General features: G+C 25.6%; 1 protein-coding gene across 4 annotated transcripts in view; it reads right to left on the bottom strand.

Moving 5' to 3' along the window:
• The window catches only part of LOC111676098 (flocculation protein FLO11), a 252972-nt gene that overhangs the window by 166567 nt on the left and 63184 nt on the right, over window positions 1-23221 (bottom strand). For all 4 annotated transcript variants that reach the window (XM_046950646.1, XM_046950648.1, XM_046950647.1 and 1 more), the window contains exon 3: window positions 17690-17813. In XM_046950646.1, the coding sequence (XP_046806602.1) occupies window positions 17690-17813 (124 nt within the window). The remainder of the gene's footprint in view (window positions 1-17689; window positions 17814-23221) is intronic.

Raw genomic sequence — 23221 nt, 5'->3', positions numbered from 1 at the left:
TAAAAAAAAAAACTTAATAAAATTTTCATTTAAGTAATAATTTCATAAAATTTCATTTTCTATGCAAAATGTTCGAAAAATTCTATTGAAACAAATAAAATAAAAAAATTTAAGTTTAAGTTTTTAAAATTTTTTTTATAAATTTTTCTCTAATTAAAGAAAATTTTGCATTTTTTTTTACTTATTCTTTTATAGAAAATTTTAGTAATTTTTTATGGAAAGCTTTAAAAATCATTGTTTTTTTATTAAAAAATACTTTTTTTATAAAAAAAACTTTTGAAAATAACTTTTTTAAAGAAAATGTATTTTTGAAAAAATCTTTTGATTTTTTTTGAAAATTTTTCTTTTATTATAGAAAATTTTGCATTTTTTTAATTTTTTTCTTTTATAGAAAGTATATTTTTATAGAACTTGTCGGATTTTTATAGAAAGCTTAAAAAAGTTGTTTTTTATAGAAATGATAAAAATTGAAAATAACTTTTTTGTAGAAAACGTTTTTTTTTAAGTCTTTCATTAATAATTCTATTTTTAATGAAAATTTTGAAAAATTCTCTTTTTTAGAAAATAATCATTTTAAAATATTTTTAATCAAAATATCATTTAATTCCATTAAAAAAAAAATCCTTTACATAGAAGATGTTTTTAAATTTTAATTGTTAAACCCTTAAAATATCATTATTTATAGTACATTTAATTAAATTTCACAAAAATTCACTTGTTTAAGAGAATTATCGTAAAGTTCTTTGTGTGATTGATATAAAGCAAAGATGTTTTAAAATGAAATTCTGTAACCTTTAAAAATTTACAATTTATTATTAAAATGCATATTTAATAGTTTTGTTAAAGAATACTTCTTTTCAATTAAAATAACAATACCTTTTAGAGAAATATAAGAACCCACAGAAGGCCAAAAAAACTCCAACTGCTACAGATCTAATGAAATACACACCAAATTTGTAGCACACAAAAATCTGTAACATTATATTAATATTTACTTTGATTTTATAAATCAATATACAGTCAAAAAAATATTCACACACCTCAACATAAACAATATTCGTATTTATTATCGTATACATTTATAACCTGCCACTAGTCATACAACATTTAACAACAAAACCAACCGACAACAATCATATTTACAAATTTAAACCATATTATTTGGCAGTTTAAACAACGTTCACTTAAACTCTTTACATAATTGCCTAATTATAAATTTAAAAATATACAAATACATTCAATCTTAACTGACCAACACCACTCCGTATAGACTTAATAAAACAGACTACAATACTACACTTTACAATCTAAATAAATGCTAATATCCGTAATACCTACATACACAGTCAATTTTCTGGCATTTATCTCTTCAATGTCTATTTTATATCTTTCAAATAAATATCAATAAATAACTCACTGTAAATATTTTGTGCAGATAAAATTTATTACGCAATTTTACCAAAAAACAAAATTGCATTTTTTCCAAAGGAACTTTGGCATGACTTGATTGAAGTTGAGAAAAATAATACGTTTAGCGTCTGGTTTAATAAAGCGACAAGATTTTGGCGTTAAACATGCAAAAATAAATAAATATGGAAAAAGAACGAACTCTTAAATTCTTAAAATTTAATCCTCAACAACAAAATTTGGTTTAAGATTAGTTAAACATCATTTAAAAATTTTGTTAGGTTTAGCAGAACTCTAAAGTAAATGCAGGTGTCAGTAGAAGTAAAATAACAATTTTGAGCTTTTAAATTTTTAAAGTCATATTATATTTGTGTGCAAAAATAATTTGTTTTGTTTTGCGTCCACAGGCCATAAATGGCTTCGATTCGAATGTAAAGTTGTTTAGCCAAAAAATATAACAATTTAAGAAAAATTTTTTAATAATGTGAATTTAAGTTAAATTACTCTGGGGATAAGAAATTTAACATTTATATGTGTATATATTTTAAAGTAATCGACAAAATCTGATTTAAGACAATATAATAGGAGTGTCGATTGTATAAACACATAAAACCATTTTAGAAGTTTGATAATTGGTTTAACTCCCAGGTAAAGTAAAGTTATCCGGTGGGCAGGCAAGTAATATTGAAGCAATGTGGAAGTACTTAATTTTGGGGTGAATAATAAATTATTTTTATACGACGAGGTTCAAAAAAATAACTGGTTAGAAATGTGCTTACCCGTTTTTGCCGGGCTTTAAACTGGGTCTACAGTTATTTTTTATATTTATTAGTCTTTCCGATTACTCAGTGCTCTATTAAAAAGTTGTTATAAAAAAGTAAGGAAAAGTTTTACATAAAAATATAAATCGACGATGGATAGATGCTTCAGATAATTGATTTGATTCTCTAGATAATTGGCTACAAATCAAAAAAACAAAAATTATCTAGATTACTCAATACGAAAATTTAAAGATTTTTTGCTTCGCTTATCTTTAAGTTTGATAAATCTTTAAAAAGTTGCAAAACTAATAAACAAACTAACTAACTACCCAGAGGAAACTTTCATTACCATGTAAGCGGTTAAAATGCAAAATTTTACTTACGAAATACATTTTAAGTCATTGAGTAATTTTAAGTAGTAGTAAGTACTTATATAACTCCCTTTTTATAAGCGAGTGTGTTTTTGCTGCGTAACGATTAAAATTTACAAAAAAAATCTGTTTACTTCCCTATTAGGTCCCAGAGCCTAAGGTTCTTGGTATAGGTTCCAACAATGTCAGTCTTATTTGTTTAATTTATTTTGATCACACTACTGTAGCCCTATGTAAATAATAACTAGATTAATAAAAAATAAAATTTTTTCGCTTTTTCTTACTTTATTGATTTATCTCAACATTAATTATAGGCTTGGCATTTTACAAATATTTTGAGTGACTTTATGCATCTTTTTTGTTAAGATATACATATTTTCAGCGTAAATATTTTAATTGCCACACAATGACCAGCCATGACAATACACAACAGATAAACAACGAAATTAACAAAATACAAAAAAAAACTTAACACAGTCAATAACATTTTAAGCTATTAGTATTTTATTTTTTCTTTATCTGGTAAAACTTTCACAATTATTTCTTAATAAAAAAAGTATTTTTAACACACACCCACTGTTATGAGCTTCTTTGTAGAAAAAATAAAAAAAATCTTTAGACGATCTGTTGCAGTGAGTGCTAAGAAAAAAAGTCATTGATTTCTATCGCTGTCTGGCGGACCGACCGACCGACCGACAGACGTAATTTACAATGATTTTTCAAGTATGTTAAAAGTGTTTTGTATGACTACGAAAAAACGCAGACAATAAATGTATTGCATATAAGTATTTATGCATAAATTGAAGCACAGTGGTTAGCATAGTATTAAAATTACAATATCGATAGGTTATACAAATTACCTATCAATATTTTGAGAAAAAAAAACAAAAAAAATTAAACTGTTTACATTATAGACTACAAAGGTATAGTAAAGTTAATAATAAGGCCCGTAAACACAAGTATGAATCAAGCTTTATTTATTGTTTAGTAAAACAAAGTAGATTTTATTTTAAATTTAGAATACATTTTTAACTCCATTTCAACCACTGTTAACCACATTAAAATTTCAAATTGGTGTGTAGTGTGAGTTTGTCATATAAACGTAATGTTGCATAGAAAACCTTTTAAAATTTTAAGAGTTTCGTAAATTATGGAAATCTTGATATGAAATTTTTAAGCAAACATAAGCATAACACAATTTTTTTTTTTTAATAAAAGAAAACTGTAAAGCTGTTTTTAAGCCCATTTTTTAAATAATTAAATAAAATTGACTATCATACTTGATTAACTAATTGATAAACAATTGAAAATTTCCATAATTAAAAATTAATTAACAAAATTATGGCAAATTTTACACTTTTTAAACCACCCACTCGAACCTATTATACATATCAAATCCAATTAAATATAATTAACTTCAATTTGTTTAATATATTTTTAATTTTATATTTTTCTAAAAACAAACTGTATGTACAACAAACTTGTTTTAACACAATAAAATTTAAAAAATTCCAATAAAATAAATTTAATGTTAATTAAAAAAAAATAATGCCGTTTTGTTAAAAAATAATTAATAGTTTCCTTTTTGCTTTGAAATTGTGTTCAAAATCAAATTCTCGCAATATACAAAAATTAAATGTAAATTTATTTTGATGTGCAATTTTCAACATTTTAAAACAATAAACGTGATAATAATTTATTTAAAAAATTTATTTTTATGGTTTTCATGCATGCACTCGTGAAAATACAACAAAAGATATGCAACAAAAAACAAAAGATTAAAATATTCTTTAGACTAAATGAAATTAAATAAATTATTATATTCAGATAAATAATGAAAATAAAATATAATTTAAATAATAATGTGAAATGAAAACAAATTAATTTTGACATTAATGGCGTATTTTGTAGAGCTTTGTTAAATGTGATTGGTAGAAAGGTAGAGTTGAAAAATATTAGAAACATAACAAATAAAAAGGTATAATCAAGAATGGCCAACTATATGATACCCTATACCAGTTATGAACCCATCCCAATAAAATTTAGTGGATAGATTTTACCAAGTAGTGAATTTGGAATCAAATTAAAAGAACAAGCCTGAGATCAAATCATAACTTCTTCAAGTCTTTTTCAGTACTTCCATGGAGTAAATTCTACTTCTTTTTCGCTTCTTTGGAAGTTCTTTTTTTGCTGCTTATTGGATAGTAGGTCAGACACAAATTTTCACCGGTGTGGGTCTAGAAATTCCGCTCTTAGAGGGTGTCCTAGTAAACATTTTTCAAAGATGTTCAAATAGCTATTTTTTAATGTATCAAAAAAATTATTTTTCAACAAAATCAGAAGATATCTATATTTAATGTCGGGTTCCTTGACAAGAAATTACCCTTATATTTATCTAATATTAATTGTTCTGAATTTTAATGCAATATTAGTATTTTGTGTTGTTTAAGAGATTTTTTTGACAAGGACTTTGTATGATAGGTAGGATCAAATGAAGACCAATCGTTACGCTGTCGTGGTCATCATAACATGTATAAAAAGTAATTTTACATAATGATGAGTTCAAAAGCTCTTCTCGGGGGCTTCAGTTGTATGGGACCTAAATGAAATAATGATCCGATTTTTAACAGTCTTGGTCCTAAAAATTGCCCATGCCAATGTTAAAAATTATTACAGGGTCACAAAGAAAGATGAAGATTGTTAAAAAAAATTGATTCTGATTCCATCCATATACATACTTTTAGCTGGGTATACATTATAATAATATTTTGATAATACCTTTTCCTTATATTAAGGTCCCTGCAGAAAAAACCTTTTTGAGTAATTCAAAATTTTAAAAGATTTTTTTTTTTTTTTTTGGAAAAATTCATATTTTATGGACAATTATATTAACTCTAAAAACTGTTCTACAAAATAAAATTTTTAAATTAAAAACATTTAAACAAACAAGTTCGTTACTAAAAAGGATTTATAATAATACACAAATTTCTCACTTAAAAATTGAGCTTCTTACAAAAATCTCTTTAAGATATAAAATTTTTGTTCAAATATTTACCAACGATAGTTCTCATTACATAAAGATCTACACTAAACAAGCTTAATTGAGTAAGAAAACGCTTTTTCGTGAATCTAACTTTTTTATTAACGTCGTTTTTTCTCTCAATTAAATACACTTTTTTATAATAACATTTCATATAATGAACGAAATTGTCATAAATATAACGACAAAATTGTTATGATTTTCTTTCGTAAACATAAGATTGGATTATTTTTGATGTATAATACGCACTCGTTTAATTATTAGATGCTTACTAAATATTAATTTTCATAAAGATACAATTTTTTACAAAAAATGCAATTATATATAAAGAATGCTTTTCAGTCTAAAAAGACAAGAATAAAAAAATTATAGCATTTTCTTAAAAAAAAATTCATAAAGCTTTTCTACAACAAATATTTTCTACACTATTAAAACATTTTTTAATAAAAAAAAAAAACTTTGAAGATCTTTCGGACATAACGAGAATAAAGCTATTTACTAAAAAAGCTTTTCAAAAAGACGTATTTTTACTCCAACAGGATTTTATCACATTTTACTGAAAAAATATCTTCAACTTTAGATACAGCTACACATTTTTTTATAAAGAAAAATGTACTATAAACAGGATTTTCACAAAGCTCATATATTATACAATAAAAAGCTTTCATATAAGATAAATTGCATATTTTAAATGTAAAGCTATGGGAATAATAAAGTGTTTACATTAAAAAGCTTTTGTCAAATATTTCTAACTTTCTTTTAACAAAAAATAAGAAAATATTTAATAACTTTACAGAACTAACACTTCAGAGTCAATGGACCGTAACTCTCTGGCAGACAGGTTGATTATTTGTTTGTTTGTTTATTTATTTAGAGAAATTTATCCTCTAACTTATTAAAAGTCTGGTTGGTTAGCAAACAAAAGAAAACTAATGAATACTAAAACTCTAATTAATAAACAAACATTAAACTAAAACAAAGAAAAATTTTATAGTTTTTTTTTCAGCTAAAACTTAAAATCTGTATGTATGTGGAAAACTTGTCTTCAAAAAAAAAAAAAAAATAAAGACAATATAAGAAAATTAAATATGTACAACAAATTTGTTTAAATTTGCTTAAGCATATTATTTGTTGTCTTACTGTGTATGTTGTATGTTTTTATAGTTTTCGGTTTGTTTTATCTTATGTTAAATAATTCGTGATTACTTATAATATTTAGTACTTTTTTGCCGTTTCTTTACTATTTCATTTTAAGGCGACAAACTTACACACAAACAAAAAGTCATAGGGTATAATAAATGACTTGCATACACTCAAGTTGAAAATTTATGTAAATTCGTTTATTATTGTTGTCGTCATTTGTTTTGTTGCTAGAACCATATTGAGAATTTACGGTTTTTAGATAGTTTCTTCAAATAGCAAAAAATATAACACAAAAAAAGGTGTTTGGGTTAACAAGTTCGCTTTGTTTAGATTGTTATATTACATGTATAAATAACATACTTACATACAACTTGAAGTATCTACAAACAAAGAATAAATACTTACATACAAACAAATGTATGTATATACACATTAACATACTGCTTGCTAATGTTGCTTTGAGTAAGTACTTATTTAGTTGGTATTTATGTGAGCATATGTAATGAGTTGGAAAGAAGGTGTCTGCACATTTACATATAATTTAAATACCCCCAAATTGTATGTAAAAGCAAATATCTAGTGTATATTTTGTATGTGTATCTTTTCTATGAGTTATAATATTTTATTCTAGCCAGGTTTTCCTTATAACTTGTCTTTTGTTTTGAGTTAGTGTATATGCGAGTTGCAAGTTTACTATGTATTCGTAACTTAATGTCTATAGTTGTTTGTTATCCAAAATATATAAAATAGAGACAAAGTTGACATTTTTACAAATTGCTACGATAAGTTATTGTAAATGTTGCACTTTGTTGTTATTAATACAAGTACCTTTGAAGAAACAGTGTTAATACACTTAAGAGTAAATGTTAACAAAAAAGGTTTTTAATAGGCAAAAAAGCCACCAACTGAAAGTTGATAATTTTATCATGATTTTAGCTAAATGGAGGAATGATCTTCATTTTAATCCTATATTTCTCAAACTTGGTAAGTTTTCACTTTTTCTAAGAAATAAACATAATCGAACATGATTTTTTATACAAAATTTCACATGTCTGTCCGTCCGTATGCCTGTCTGTCTGTCTGTCTGTCTGTCCGGCAGAGATACCAGCCGAGACGTCTTAAATAAACTCGGCTTAAACGTAGCGGCTGATGAAGGTTGGAATCGCAAAAGTATTTCAAATAATAATTTAATGGACGGACTTGTCACTAATTTTAATTTTTAATGCAAATTGAAAATTTTTACTTTTCATAAAATTTTTACTCTTTTACAAAAATAACTGTAATTATGACCATTTTTCAGAAAAATCTGGATTCTTTATAACAGACTATTTCGCAATATAACAAATCCTTACACGTCCAATTTCTAAAAAAAAGTTAAATTGAGCTGACAATTTAGAAGGCGCTGTTATTTTTTAAAATAAGGCGCCGTCCAAAAATTGTTGCGACGCCGATAATTTCGAATCAGCTTGTATTGGTCGCTCAAGGCGAAGCTTATTGAAAATGTCGGTGCACTGTTTTACCCTATTTGTTCATCATAACTGATAACTACGACAAATATACTATTATCTTTTTTTTTTAGGAAAGTTATCGAAGTAGGAATTTTGTATGAAAAAAGTGCGTAATAAACCTTAAATAAGTGATTAATATATTCATGAATACGGGGATAAACTATTAATTAAAGTTCTCCTCCAAATTTTGTAAGGATCGGCTGATATATAACCCTAAGCTACATAAAACCCACTTTTAGAAATTTATTTTTAAAGAATTAAAGTAAAAATCAAATTTAAGATTTTTTTCATAAAAAATAAATAATTTTTAAAATATATTCATAACAGATGTAGGATATCATATGATCCGCCATACCCGTCTACAATTTTATAGTTTAAATACATTTAAAAATCTTTGTAAATAATTTAAATAATTTTGTTTCTTTTTGATATCGTCATCTTAAGAAAACTGTACAGTGAAGAAAAATTTAACTATTTGAGAAATAACAAACATTTTTCTATGACTGTCATTTAACCATTCACATGCTACTTATTCATGAATGTATTAATTGTAAGGTATGTATGTAAGTAAGTGTGATGTGGTTTGATACAGTGTTAGTTTAACTAATAAATAAACGGTGTTTAGTTACGCAATGGCGCATGTGCAATTTTTTAAAACTGTTTTTTAAGCAACACAATTTTGAGTTATAAATATGTATGTATAAATGTACTACAAAACGTCAGTTGCCGGTTTTGTAAATGTTGCCGGTGTAGTAAATGTTTCAACAAACAATTTTTCCCACTTTTTTTGCTTTACTAAGAGACAATGATTATTTTAATTAAAACGGCAGCTAACACGTGGATTGTGATTGTAATTAATGACAGTATTGTTGCCGTTGCTGTTATAAACATACAAACATATATTCATACATATGTATGTAATTCAGCCTAAACCTATGTTAGAGCAGCAATACTACCGACTTTCAAAAGGGTGGGTGTTTAATTTTGTTTTTAGCTTTTTCCTGGTTTTGTTATTTGTTGGTTAAACAGACAGTCGCCGAGAGAGAGTAACAGACATGTCAGAATGTTTACTAGATAAATAGTGTTAAATAAAATATATTGTTTTAGTTATACGCTTAGTTAGATTCTTAATCGTTTACCATTTATTAACAATACGAAAGTAACAACTCGTTTTTTATATAATAAAAGCCCAGAAATTGTTATCTTTTAGCATTTGTATTATAAAGACCGTGAATTTATTTCCTTAAACTTATTGTTAGGCGTTTTTTAATATAGACTGTAGTTTATATATTAACGCAACATTAGGTCTAATATATTTTTCATTATTATTACGATTTTTGTTATTGTTATTAAATATAGCGTGTTTTGTGGTAATTGTAAAATTAAATAATTTGTAAACAATATGAAAATTAATTTAAATGAATTTATTATTTATTAAGTATAAAATTATTGTTATTTAAATTCTAAAATTATATTTAACAACTAAACACAATACAGATTATTAAGGGCCACATTTTTCAATATCCGGTTAACACTTAAGCGTTGATAAAAAATTATGAATTGTTTTAATATACAAAAATTTTAAAAATTGCCTTTTTATAGTATTTTTTTAGCAATTTCTTTGCATGGAACATTTTCTAAAAACTTCTATTTATAGAATATTTTCTAGAAATTATCTTTTTACAGAAATTTTTTTGAAATTTTCTTTTTTTATTTTCTTTTTAGAATTTTTTTTAGAAATCAGCTTCATATATTTTTTTTCGAAATTTCCTTATATAAAAAGTTTTCTTTTTAAAAAAATCTGAAAATTTTCTTTTTATAGAAAAATTTTTTTAAAATTTTCTTTTTATAGAAATTTTTTGATAGAATTTTTTTTTCGAAATTTAATTATTATAGAATTTTTTTTAATTTTCATTTAATAGAAAAATTTTTAGAATTTTCATTTTATAGAAAACATTATAGAAATTTTCTTTTTTAAAAAAGTTTTCTTTTATAGAATATTTTCCAGAAACTTTTGTTTTATATAGAAGATTTTTAAAAAATTTATTTTTAAAGATATTTTTTAGAAATGTAATTTTTATAGAAAGTTTTTTTTTTTAAAATAAAAGTTACAGAAATTTTTTAAAGAAAACATTCTTGAATTTTCATTTTATAGAAAACATTATAGAAATTTTTTTTCATAAATTTGTCAAGAAATTTTTCCTTTAATGAAAATTTTCTAGAAATGTTCCTTATCTATTTTTTTTTTAAATTTACCTTTTGCACAAAATTTTAATAAGTAATTTTTTGTTGTTTTTTTTTTTTTTTTTTTTGGAAAAATTTTTCTCTTAGAAAAATTTTCTTTTTTTAGAAAAATTTCTAGAAATTTTCTTTTTATAGAATTCTTTTTTTAATCTTATAGAAAACTTTATACATATTTCTTTTTAAAGAAAAATTTCTAAAAGATTTCGTTTTATAGAATATTTTTCCGTTATTTTCTATAGTATTTCCGATTTTTGGAAAATTCTTATAAAATTTTGGATAAAATTTTCTTGTTAAAAAAATGTTCAATTTATTGTGCATTATCGATAAAATTTTAATTTTTAAGAAAATTTACATAAATTTATTTCGAAAATTATTTCGAATATTTTCTATTCAATACACTTTTACCCAGCAAAAAAAGAACTTCCAATGAAGCGAAAAAGAAGTATAACTTACTATATGAAAGTACTGAAGAAGTTATGATTTTAATTCTGGCTTGTCATAGGAGGGATGACATTTTAACGTAATTTCAAATTTTCTACATCTGAAGCTATTCTCAGAATTTTTATGTTCTGGAAGTTTTTGGAAGTTATTAGAAAGTGAAATATTAATATTATAGAATACAACTAGTTTCTCTCAATATCAACATAAATAATGGATTCTCTAATTCTCTTCTTTGGACGTCAATAAACATCACATTGTGTTTCTTTTGAAGTAGTAATAAATGGTATTCTTTTGGAAGTACTTCATCTGATTTTTGCTGGGTATTTATATAGATTTTTTATAATGAACTTTTTTCCAACATATATAAGAATTTATGGTCACTTTGCAGAACCTATAAATATTATAAGATAAATAAATTGTCCATATAAAAAGTCTTAATTTATTAAACCACAAGACAAGATGATATTCAAACTTTAAGCCCACAAAAGGAATAATAAAATAATAACAACTTTTAAAATAACATGATTTCTTTTGTGTTTTGCAATTTTTAATTATCTCAACACCCATATATGCAACCTAAAAAAACACAAAAACAAACTACTTACAACACAGATAGAGACAGACAAACAAAAATACAAAACTATACTACATTTCAATCAAAGCTCCCAAACAACACAATAAAAAAGGTATGGATTACAAAGGAAAATAAAGAAAAAATTTTAAAATTTATTTATGTTTTGTCAACGCTTAAAACAAGTCATTATAAAGGCAGTAGTCCTTGTAAATAAACAACAGCAACAAAAAATGTGAATCAAACAACAGAAGGCACGCAGCAACCTAACCTGGTTAACAGGCTGCCTGACTGCCTGCCACTCATTTCAAAAAAAAAGCAAAACAAAAAGTCTTAAACACATTGCTCTTCTTCAATCCAATACAATTTATGTTAAACTAACAAATTGTCAATGAAATGAAGCAACGAACTAATGAACGATCACATTTGCAGGCAACAGCCACACAAACAACAAACAATCCTTCCAAAATGTGAAAAAAATTGTTTATACTCAAAGCAAAAACAAGCTTTTTAAAAGACAATAAAGACTCACATAAAACTAAATCAGGGTTCCTCATCATAACGACTTAGGGATAGGTCCGGTACAAAGCAACAGCAAACAAACAGAAAAAACATACTAAAGCATCAAGCAGTTAGTTGTTACCACAAAAACATGAAGAGTGTGTGTTGCACGTTGTTGAAAAATACAAATTGTATATTTGTATCGATCGTTCAAAACTACAAGCAAAACGCGCTTTTTCCCCCTTTCTAAATAGAGCCAACAACATATTACTTATATACACAGTCAACAACAGCTACAACAACCAACTTTATGTTGCAAGTTTGTTTTAAAGAAAAGACAGCAGCAAGCAACAACTAAAAATTATGCGTAGTTCGTTTACTTGTACAACAGAAGAGAATGTTTTATACATGTTTTTGTAGCATGAATTGAAGCGAAAAAAGATACTTTTTTCTCTCAACTGGTTGACAAACTGGTTTAACTGATTTTTATGTGTAAAATTTTTTAATATTATTTTTTTGTTATTATTATCTTATTGTAGCAAAGGTTTAATAAAAACTAAAGGGCCGTGACTATACTGAGATTAAATCGAATAAAAGCAATGCCAATAAATTTGTCTTTTGACGATATAGAATTTGCTTCCTAAATTACACTTTCTATACAATTTTCTCTTTGGAAAAATGTCTGTCAAAATTATTCCATTACAGATTTTTTTTAAATTTTTTCTGTAGAAAATTTTTGAGAAATTTTCCTCAGAATTTGTTTTACATATTGTGCTGAGATCGAAATTCACAATCACTGTGAATTTCTGAAACTGAAGACCCTTCCACAACAATATTATATATTTTTCTTGTGTTCAGTACATTAACGTGTCTCGATCAAGAGCTATTTTTGCATGAGATGTTTAAAAATCAGTTCCTCGCAAAAATCTAAAGCACAATTTTTTTCCTTGGAAAATTTTTAATTCTTTTGAAAGTGTTAATGATAAATCATATACGTTCATTAATGCTATGTTACCCTATTCAATTGTCGTTTGAAATATTCTTTATGCATCCGTAATGCTTTTAAATGATGCTCGGTTATAAAAAAGAATTTTATTACCTTTTAATGCGTAATTCCCTTAGCCATCATAACTTGAACACAACACTTGGATTTTTAATGATTATAAGCCCATCATAAGATAAAATTTATGTAGACACTACTCTTACATATATAGATACACATACTGTAACTATAACCACTGCCATCATTCCCATTTATCCTCTTGTACATGGTTGGATTCCCATAAATTCATACTTGTAGTTATTGAACAAACAAAAATGTAAAACGCGTATATCCTGTCCCTCAACGAGTTTGATACGAGTTTTATTTTTTGTCATGAATTCTGGATTCTATATCAACATTAAATTATTCATTTGTAGGGTTATTTGTTTTTTTTTTCTTCTTTTGATTTTATACACTAAATTTTTTTAATTGACAAGTCTTAGCATAAAGAATGTAATTATAATTATGATGATACTGAGAAAGAAATATTATTTAGTCAAGAAGATAAATTACAGGAGTATAAATATTCATATAGAGTTTTTTTAACTTAAAGTAATGTCAGTTGTAATCGGAATATCTTAAAGGTTGTATTATGTTAGGGTGTACCGTGGACCACACTTTTTTTTGGAATATGCGTCATAACGTACTTTATACAAAAAAATCAAATGGTTTTAGTTCCCTACAAGAAATAAACAAATGTTTGCAATCTTTTCCAATGGGCTTCGGGTCCCCTTTCCACTTTTGTAACTAGATAAAAAAATTTAATCGCTAGTAGGGAAGTGAAGTCTGATACATTGATACATTAATACCCGATAACTGTGGTATTCCTACATAAGGCAACAATTGGTCGAAAAAGCGTTAAATGAAGTTATTTACTATACAGAAGAATTCTTAGATACTAAATCCTTAGACCTGTTTATTTTAACAGTCTGCTCCGTAACTGGATTAACTACGTGGATAAGCTGTGAGATGTTCAATAAACAAAAGCTATTTCACGGTAACAGTAGGGTGGCATTTTACTCTGGGTAAGTCCTTTTTCGTGCCCTAGCCGAATAAGAACTTAGACCTTCTTTGCTATTCGGATGATGTTGTAATACTTCTAGGGGGAAAGGATTACTTGTGTAGAATGACCGAAACTGCTCTGAACACGGTCTTAAGCTGGGCTCAACCTCTGGGCATCATCTTAACCGAATCGAATACAAAAATCTAATTTTCCTGAGCAAGAAGCTACCGGTGACTGACAGACTTAAGTAATTATTAAACCCTTCATCGAAAATTAAGATAGAAGCATCGCTCTGAGGAGAACCAAAGATAGGCATGAAATGGGACTCTAGTCCCATGACATATTGTGGCCATGCTTTTAAAAATGTTCTTCATATAGAACATTTTCTCTTCAAAGAATTTTTAGCAAAATTTTAAGGAAATTTTCGAAATTGAATATTTTTGTCAGAAAACTTTTCATATGTTGCCGCCAAATTGACTAACTTATTAAAGTTTGTCTTAATGCCTTAAATTTATATAATTTTCTCTCATTAAGACACTTCTAAAGGAGTTTAATTAATACTTTAACTATTAAATTATTCCTTATTAGTGCTACAATGAAATATGTAATTGTTAAATTATAAGGCTGTTGTGCGTTCTTTGTCATTCCATTAAAATCATTAACTCTTTTTTTTCAAAAAAAAAAAAAAAAAAAAAAAAAAAAAAAAAAATTATTATTTCACTATACTTTTGTTCTATTAAAGCTAGTTAATTACGTAAATATATAAAAAGCTACAATAAAAACATTTTCAGAAAACTACTGTATGAACAAGAATACTGAAGAGGAACTTTTGAAAGAAAAACCACGACTCAGTAGTTTGGTTAGTTGCTTCTACCAAAGAAGGTAAACTCCAATTATAACAATAAATAATCCTCCCAGGTGCAATTATAATTATTTAGTTGCTGTTTTTTTCGTTTGCTTTCATTATTATTATTTTTTTTAGCGTCAGCAAAGTAAAGCCGACAATCAAACATGCAAAAGAGTACAAAAAAAAATTATTTAATTTTTTATGTTCAAAATATGTCTATACTTTTAAAAAACAAATTACAAAGAATTTTTAAAGCTAAAAGAAGTAGATGAAAGACCAAATGAAAGAAAACAAACAAATCCCTCATCAATTAAAATAAACACGCTTCAAAAAGCACCTGCTGCATGGATCATGATCATATTTAAAACATACACACACATGTACTTTCATTCCTATATGCTACATATATATACATGTTGCAAGTATTAAGACAATGTTCAAATAAATCATTGACAGTAAAAGAAGAACTTGGTGGAAAGAAAAAAACATTTTGCAGCTCTTTTACCTTTAGGTTCGAATAGAAAAAGTTTTCAGTTTTAATAACAAATGGCATTCATTGGATAGTTAGTTGTTTGTAGATAGTAGAAGTTTTGCAAACATTTTTTCCTTCCATTCCCTCTTCTGTTATAAAACCGAACAGATACCAAGATTTTCGTTTTCATATAAGGATGCATAGATACAATCGTTTTTTAGGTATGTTTTTTACTGTGTCTTTTTTAACATTTCCAATTCAATACATATCAAATCATATATGGATTTTTCTATATTTGTAGGTATGTTTGTAAGATTACAAAACTGCCCATTAGTTGGAGGTGAATATCATCACTACACTTCAATTGTAAATTGACATTTCATTACTTCTGTTAGACTTAGTAATCACTTTCTAAAGTTCAATACAAAATCAAGTTTATTGCCTCTACTTTAGATTACGTAGAGACAATAAAGTGGGAGTTAACTTCCTAATTGTTTACCTGAGCTATATTAAGTAATCAATATACACTTTGCATTGAATCGGATTTAAGTTAAAAGCGGAAGTAGGGTTTTCACTCCGATAGTAAATTGATTAAAAAACTACATCCTAAAATTCAATACAAAAACTTGTTATTGTCTCTACTTTAGATTACGTAGAACCAATAAACTTCGTACATATTAACATATTAGGTAATCAAAGAATCGATTCAAAGTTAAAATCGGAAGTAGGTTTTTAACTTTGAATATGATTAAAAATTAATGGTTTTAAATGTACTATTAAATAGGGATACATTGACTAGTATCAAAACAGCTGGGAGTATATTGCGAAAAAGTAAAATCAAAGCAAATTAAAACAAAATAAGTATAGTATAAGAATCTAAAGGAAAAATAATAGTTATATATAATGACATTAATTCTTTTACAATTATTCTCCCTTCCATATAATAATGGCAAAAGTGTTTACGTTTTTAGAAGAGAAAACTTAAACACTGAGAGAAACTTTGAGTTTTTTTATTGGACCAGCACTCAGGAGATGACTCCCACTTATGCGAAACATTGTGTTGGAACTAGAAAAATAGGTTGTTAGAAGCAAAATAGAGTGAGTAGCCAATCTCCCACAAATAAGTGTGTTCTCAAAGAAAGACTTGTGTTACCCAAGAATATACGTGTATCGGGAACAAGTAATTTCAGAGAAATTCATTCCATTCTAGTATCGATAGAACAGTGAAATACACCCCATCGAAATCTAAATTATATCCGTTGTCAAAATGTTTACTATAAGAACAATCCTTTAGTTTACTACGTTTGTTAATTAAGCAAAACATTTTTTCCGTTAAAATCTGGACCTTTGAGAAAAAAATATTATTTTTTATTTTTCTCGAGTACATTATTTTCTCTGAGTACATAAATATGCATTGTTTTGGAGGTATGTCAACAAGATCATGTTTGCAACTCATTTTATATTTAAAAAAAATATTTTTTTCAGTGTACCAGCTTTGCTCATTATCTATTTCCAATTGCAATAAATATTTCATGTTATATAGTAAGTATTTTTTATAGTTTTTTTCCTATTGCATGTTGATTGCATAACTTTGTATTGACGACACAATTAACCAACATTAATCTGATTGAATTCTATATGTAATTTAGCGACAAACAACATGTACATCTGGGATTTGTGGTTGTTTTCAAAAAGGGGGAAATTAAACTAAAAAGTTTTTACCTTTTAACATATAATATTAATATAATTCCTTTATTTAAATCCATGATTTCTTAAGTAGTACCATAAGTTGGTCAGAACAAAAGTATGCTTTTTAATTTATTTAGAATTTATGGAAGAGTTGGTATTGTATTAAAAACTTTTATTTGTTAAGTTCCCTAAAACAGACATTTGGATTTACAACTTCGTGATAGAGGTTTTTAAAATTCTAAGAGAATTTACACCAATATCTGTCAGAAATAATATCGGAATCTATTTTATAAATATATGTAAATCTGATTAAATATAGTAGAGTTTAAATACAGTTGAGTTTTTTTGATATTTTCCTAAATTTATTATAATCATTTCCAACTCTGATTTCATTCAAATGCCTATTTCTTTTTTCAAAACTTGAAGCAAACTTTACCCATTTTCTATTATACTCATACCACTATGACTTACAAGTATAAGAAATAATAACATTTCATTACATAATAAAACCTAAAGGATTTAGAAAAGAAATCCAATTAAAATTTAATTTCCAATATTCAGCCATAACAAGGAAAAAAAAATATCCCAATCATAAAAATGTTAATAAAATTAAATGGAAACAGAAAAAAATGAATATATAAACACTTACCTGAACATTGAAATCGAAGAAATATTCTGGTTGCAATGGACATGGTAGACCACATTTACAGGTACCCGGTGACAATAAGTAATCCTTTATTTGAAATGGTGAACGCAAAGTAGAGCCAGTTGGACTAAAATAGAAAAAGAAGAAAAATACACAAACACATGAAGAATATATGACTATAACAGAAAGGGTCAAGTTAAAATTCAATAACAATTATGGTAAAATAATATAAAAAACCAACTCATGTTTTACTACTACATGTTATGTCTAACCAGGAAGGGGTAAAACAGGAAAAAAAAACTTGAAAACAAAATTGAAATTAATTAATTTGTTTTTCCTTGTTTTATCATACTTCCTGTGCGTAGTTTTCAATTGTACATACATAGATTGAAAATCGACGATAAAGTCAGTAAACACAAATATAAACTTTCATACCCCACCTACAATGTCCACCCTTTTACTTACTTTTTCCATATTTTCAACTTTAAACTTTAGTTTAAAGAGTTTAAGGCGTGTTAGCCATGTTATTTAAATTCTATTGTTTTATATCATGTTGTTTAGAAACATGTCTTTTAAAACCATTTACACGTAAAAATACATGGAATAACAACATTCATTATTGTAAAAAAAACATTTTTTTAATACAATTTAAATTAATTACTTGTATGAAGGTTAATTAAGTCAAGTAAAGATGGCTAAGACACCATGACGTCAGACCACAAACCCAACAAATTTCTTTTGCAAAACATGTTGAAAACAACAAGGGGCCTTTAGTAAAGGAGACAAACAACGAGGTGGTTGGTGCTTTTAATGATGGCAGTATTGTTTACTTAAGCCAATGACGATTATAAGGATTTCCATTTGAAGCAGGTGTATTTAATGTTTAACACAACAACAACCAACATTGAGATACATTTCAGTTTCTTGTAGGCGTTAATAATGTTATTTATTTAATCAATTTGCTTAAGGAGCTACAACAACTTTTATTTTGTTTATAACATTGTGGAATTCTAACTGAGAGAAACAGAATTCAAAATTATAGTTTATTTTAATGTTAAACGAAATTGACAAAAAGCGGTTAAATAAATTAAATAAATGATTCATATGTTACATCAAGAACAGATAGATAGATAGATAGATAGATAGATAGATAGATAGATAGATAGATAGATAGATAGATAGATAGATAGATAGACAGATAGATAGATAGATAGATAGATAGATAGATAGATAGATAGATAGATAGATAGATAGATAGATAGATAGATAGATAGATAGATAGATAGATAGATAGATAGATAGATAGATAAATAGATACATAAATAGATAGTTGCTAGCTCGGATTGCTTTCACCTACTTCAACATGTTGTTACATGTTGCACTTAACCTCATAAATAAAAAACAAATGAACACTTGCGGATTCAATCATTGGAAATTTTACTTCAACAAACAAACACCCTTCTTCAATATAAAACCAACAAAAATGAAACAAATAATTCAAAGATTGAAAGATAATAAGCCTAAAGGGGCACTTTAAGGATAAAAGTATTAAACTTATGAAGAAAAGAAAGCAAATAATGTTTTTTACTTAAGGTTAGTTACATCATAAATAAACAATAAAAATTAAGTTAATTAAAAAAGATTTAAATTTTAAAATAAAAAATTTAAGAAATTATTAGATTAAAAAGTTTTGAATATTTTCAAACTGAAGAAGTCTATAAAAATTTCAAAACTAGCTACCCATGATATCAACAAACAATGACAATGTGTCAGTAGAGGTTTTAATTTCGTTATCTATAAGCTTAAACGGTTCTATAAGATCTTTGCTACTCTTTGTTACCTCGTATTACCTTTTGCATTAAAGTATTTGTTTGTTTAATTCTTAATTACATTAGTATTAAAATTTATTTATTTTCACACTTTTATTGTAAATATTGATTACCTTATCGTAGAGTGTAAGATTACAAAAACAAATTTTACAAGAAATTAATAGTGCAAAAAGAAATTAAAATTTAATAGTAAATTGTACACAATTTTTTTCTTTTGCATTGTTTTCTCTGGTCTTAGCTTAATGTCTGTTTCAATAAAATACTTAAATGAAGAAAAAAAAACAAAGAAAATAAATGCAAATTAAGAATATAGAGTGGCGCGAAGTGTCTGTTTGTCATTTGTTTATTTTACTTACTTTCTTAATGGAAACTCAAGTGAGTCATTGATTTGAAAAAGATAATTATTTAAAATAAATGACTACGAGCAATGACAACAAGTTATTGATATACTTAACAATAAAAAAATAGTTTTATTGCAATAATAAATGTAACAACAAACATTTTCGGAAACAAGTAATGCATAATTTCTTCCGAAATGACTTTTGGGATGCAAATATTGTCAACATTTACTTATATTATAGATTGTTTCATTTTTAAGACAGCGAAAATGTAGTGATACTATGAGATTAATAAATTCATAATATCATAATAAATAACTAAAAATATATTGAAGATATCATAATGAAAATAACTTTAATAATTTTCATCAAAGTGTTGTTACATGTTTATAAATCTACAAAATTAAAAAAGACAAACATCCAATAACAAAAAAAATACGAATTTAACTTTTGACATGAAGCCCTTAAGGTCTTAATGGCAACAAAAATAACATGCATATGTACATAGATGTCAAAAGATGTAGACATCATTCTTGTAATAGTAATTGTGAGAATGGAGTAAAAAGTTTCTTGAAGGGCATATTATTATTCCAAGAAATTGATTTATAAAAAGGTGATATGTTTAAGGTAAGAAAAGAAAGACTGGAAAGTTCTGACAAAATATTTTTATAAGAAACCAATTACTGAAATATAAATACTTTTGATGCGAATTGTGCAAGCTAGTTTAAAAAGTTGTTAATTTAAAAAATGAGAAATTACGCATGTGGTAATTATAATCTATAAACAACATACTCATATGATTTTTGGTTGTAGTCAAAACATTATCAAATATATCATATTATGATAAAATATAGTTATAATATTTCATCATATTAGTTTTGTTATTAATCATAATTTCATAGTATAAAATTATATTAAAACTGTAATCGTACACGATCGCAATATGTTATGAAGGAATCATTTAATGATTGAAAGTAATCATATTATGGTTTAAAGCGGTTAAATTATATTTGAGATTTACCATATAAAGGTTCGTAGTTCGATTCAAAGTAACCATATTATGATTCAAAAAAAATGTATTATGTGGTGTCATAGTATGATTATTTTTAATCAAAATATGATTATTTTACTCCAGAATATGATTACTTTGGATCATAATATGATCATATTTAAAAAAGGTATACAATAGGATATTGTGTTAGCAAAACTCACCACCATATAATAATATGCCTTATTTTTGCATAACTTTTTTAAGAACTTTTTATACTAACCTCGTAAAATTATGTTTAAATATGACTATAGTTTGAGTATTACTTTTATAAGTAATAAATGTTGCTGTAGCAATGACAACAGAGTTCTTTTTTTTTTTTCTTCAAAAGGTGGTGATGACGATGTTGTTGTTGTTGTTATAATAACTATTGTTGTTTTAGTGTTAGTTTATACTATACATTTTCATATTATCTTACAGTAAACAGTTAACAACAAACAAACTTCATTGTTTTTCGATTTTTTTTAAATAACAGTAGCTGCACCATTTCCAAACATAAACTCCAGATCTTTTAAGAATTTCATCAATTATATTATTTGGATGCTAATCGCTTAAAATGTAATAAAATTATTAAAAAAAAGTTTCAGCTTCCTTTATTCATTAAGAAGTGAATGACTTATAGGTAATGAAGGCGGTAAGTAGTAGTCATTACAAAGTTATAATTCTTTTGGAAATAGTGTCTAATTATAATAATTTACATATGTTATTTTTGTCTGTACGTATTTGAATACAAAACTTATGCTTATATTGTTTATAAGTATCTTTTTGAGTATACGGGCAATTATTATTGGAATGTTGTCAAAAAATAAAAATACAACAGCAAATAATACAAATGTTCTTTCATATAAATAATAACGACTGACATCTCATCATCAACTGATGACAGACACAATTATCATTATTATTTGTTTGCCATTGTGCGAGTTTGTATATTGTTTTGAACTCAAATGAATTGTTTTGAGTTCTGTTTGTTTGTCTTAACACCCGCCCACTCTCTCCTTAAGTGTTTAAACATTTAAGCAAAACATTAGAATGTTGGTAGTATTACTAGCACACAAAACAACAAAAAAACGACAGCTACTGGGTTTATAAAGATAAAGACAATTCTATCTTTTGTTTCTTTGGTATTTTAATTAATAAAATACAACACAATAAAATAAATCTTGGGCAAACGAAACAAGCATATTGCTTAATGAAATGTTTAGTTAATTAGTAAAAAAAAAAAACATTTTAATTAAAGAAATCTCATGCTTAAACAATTGAACTATTGCATAATGTAATTACCATGATTACATACATAAGTCATTACTTGGATTTAACAGTGCAACTATTTACATGTTAAAACAATAATAATTTCCAGATCGTAAGGACTTTTGCAAGCTATAGTAGTATAAATTTATATAAATGAAAACAATAAATAAAATATTTGTATTCGTCTAGAAAATATCCAAATTATCTATAAAATTTTATTCAATTCATTTTCAATTTACCACCCTTTAGAAATATAAATATTTTTAAAGGTCCTCTTAAATGTAATTTATACATTTATATTTTTTGTCATCATTGTAAAAAAAAAGAAAACGTTAAATAAAACATTTCAATGTCTGCTCTTGAAAACATGACAAGTATGTAACTTCTTTTTTATTATTATTTTAACTGAACAAATGCCAATAAAAATCCACAAGGAACGATGGCAATTGTTTCTATCGCCCACAATTGTTTTCATCGTTATACAGTAATTTTATGTTGCAAACCGAAACATACCCAGCAAAAACTTTAATTACCTGCTTAAGGGTTAAAAAGTTAAAATTTACTTACACAACAGTATTTTAAGTCATTATTTTAATATCGTTCAATGTAATTCGTTCAATGCAATTCGTACATCTATATTTTATCTAATGAATTATTCCGCATTATAAAAATGATTTTGTTAAAGTAATTTTATAAACGATATGTAAAAGTCATTGAAAAGTTAGTAAAGAGGTAAGTGGCTACATTTGCAAGTCACTACCAAGTTTTTACTGGGTATATAAATAGAAATTATTATAAAAAAGTATGAAATTTTAACAAAAACTTATGCCAATTGTTAAAATTTACATATTAATCTTTTCACAAAATCTCCAATTGCTAAATAGATTAACTACGGATAATAATTTTCTTGTTTATAGAAAATTTACTATAATATAGCTTCTTGTGTATTCTTTCCATAAAATTTTCTCTTTTATAGAAAATTGTTACACAAAATGTTTTATAAAATACTGAATGAAGATTATTATAATCTTCTTATAGAAAATATTTGAAAAAGGTTGTCTTTTACAGA

This window comes from Lucilia cuprina, chromosome 4 (assembly GCF_022045245.1).
Source record: "Lucilia cuprina isolate Lc7/37 chromosome 4, ASM2204524v1, whole genome shotgun sequence".
NCBI classification, from domain to species: Eukaryota; Metazoa; Arthropoda; class Insecta; order Diptera; family Calliphoridae; genus Lucilia; species Lucilia cuprina.
The sequence above is the reverse complement of the archived record's forward strand: the minus strand, read 5'-3'. Positions and strand labels throughout refer to the sequence as shown.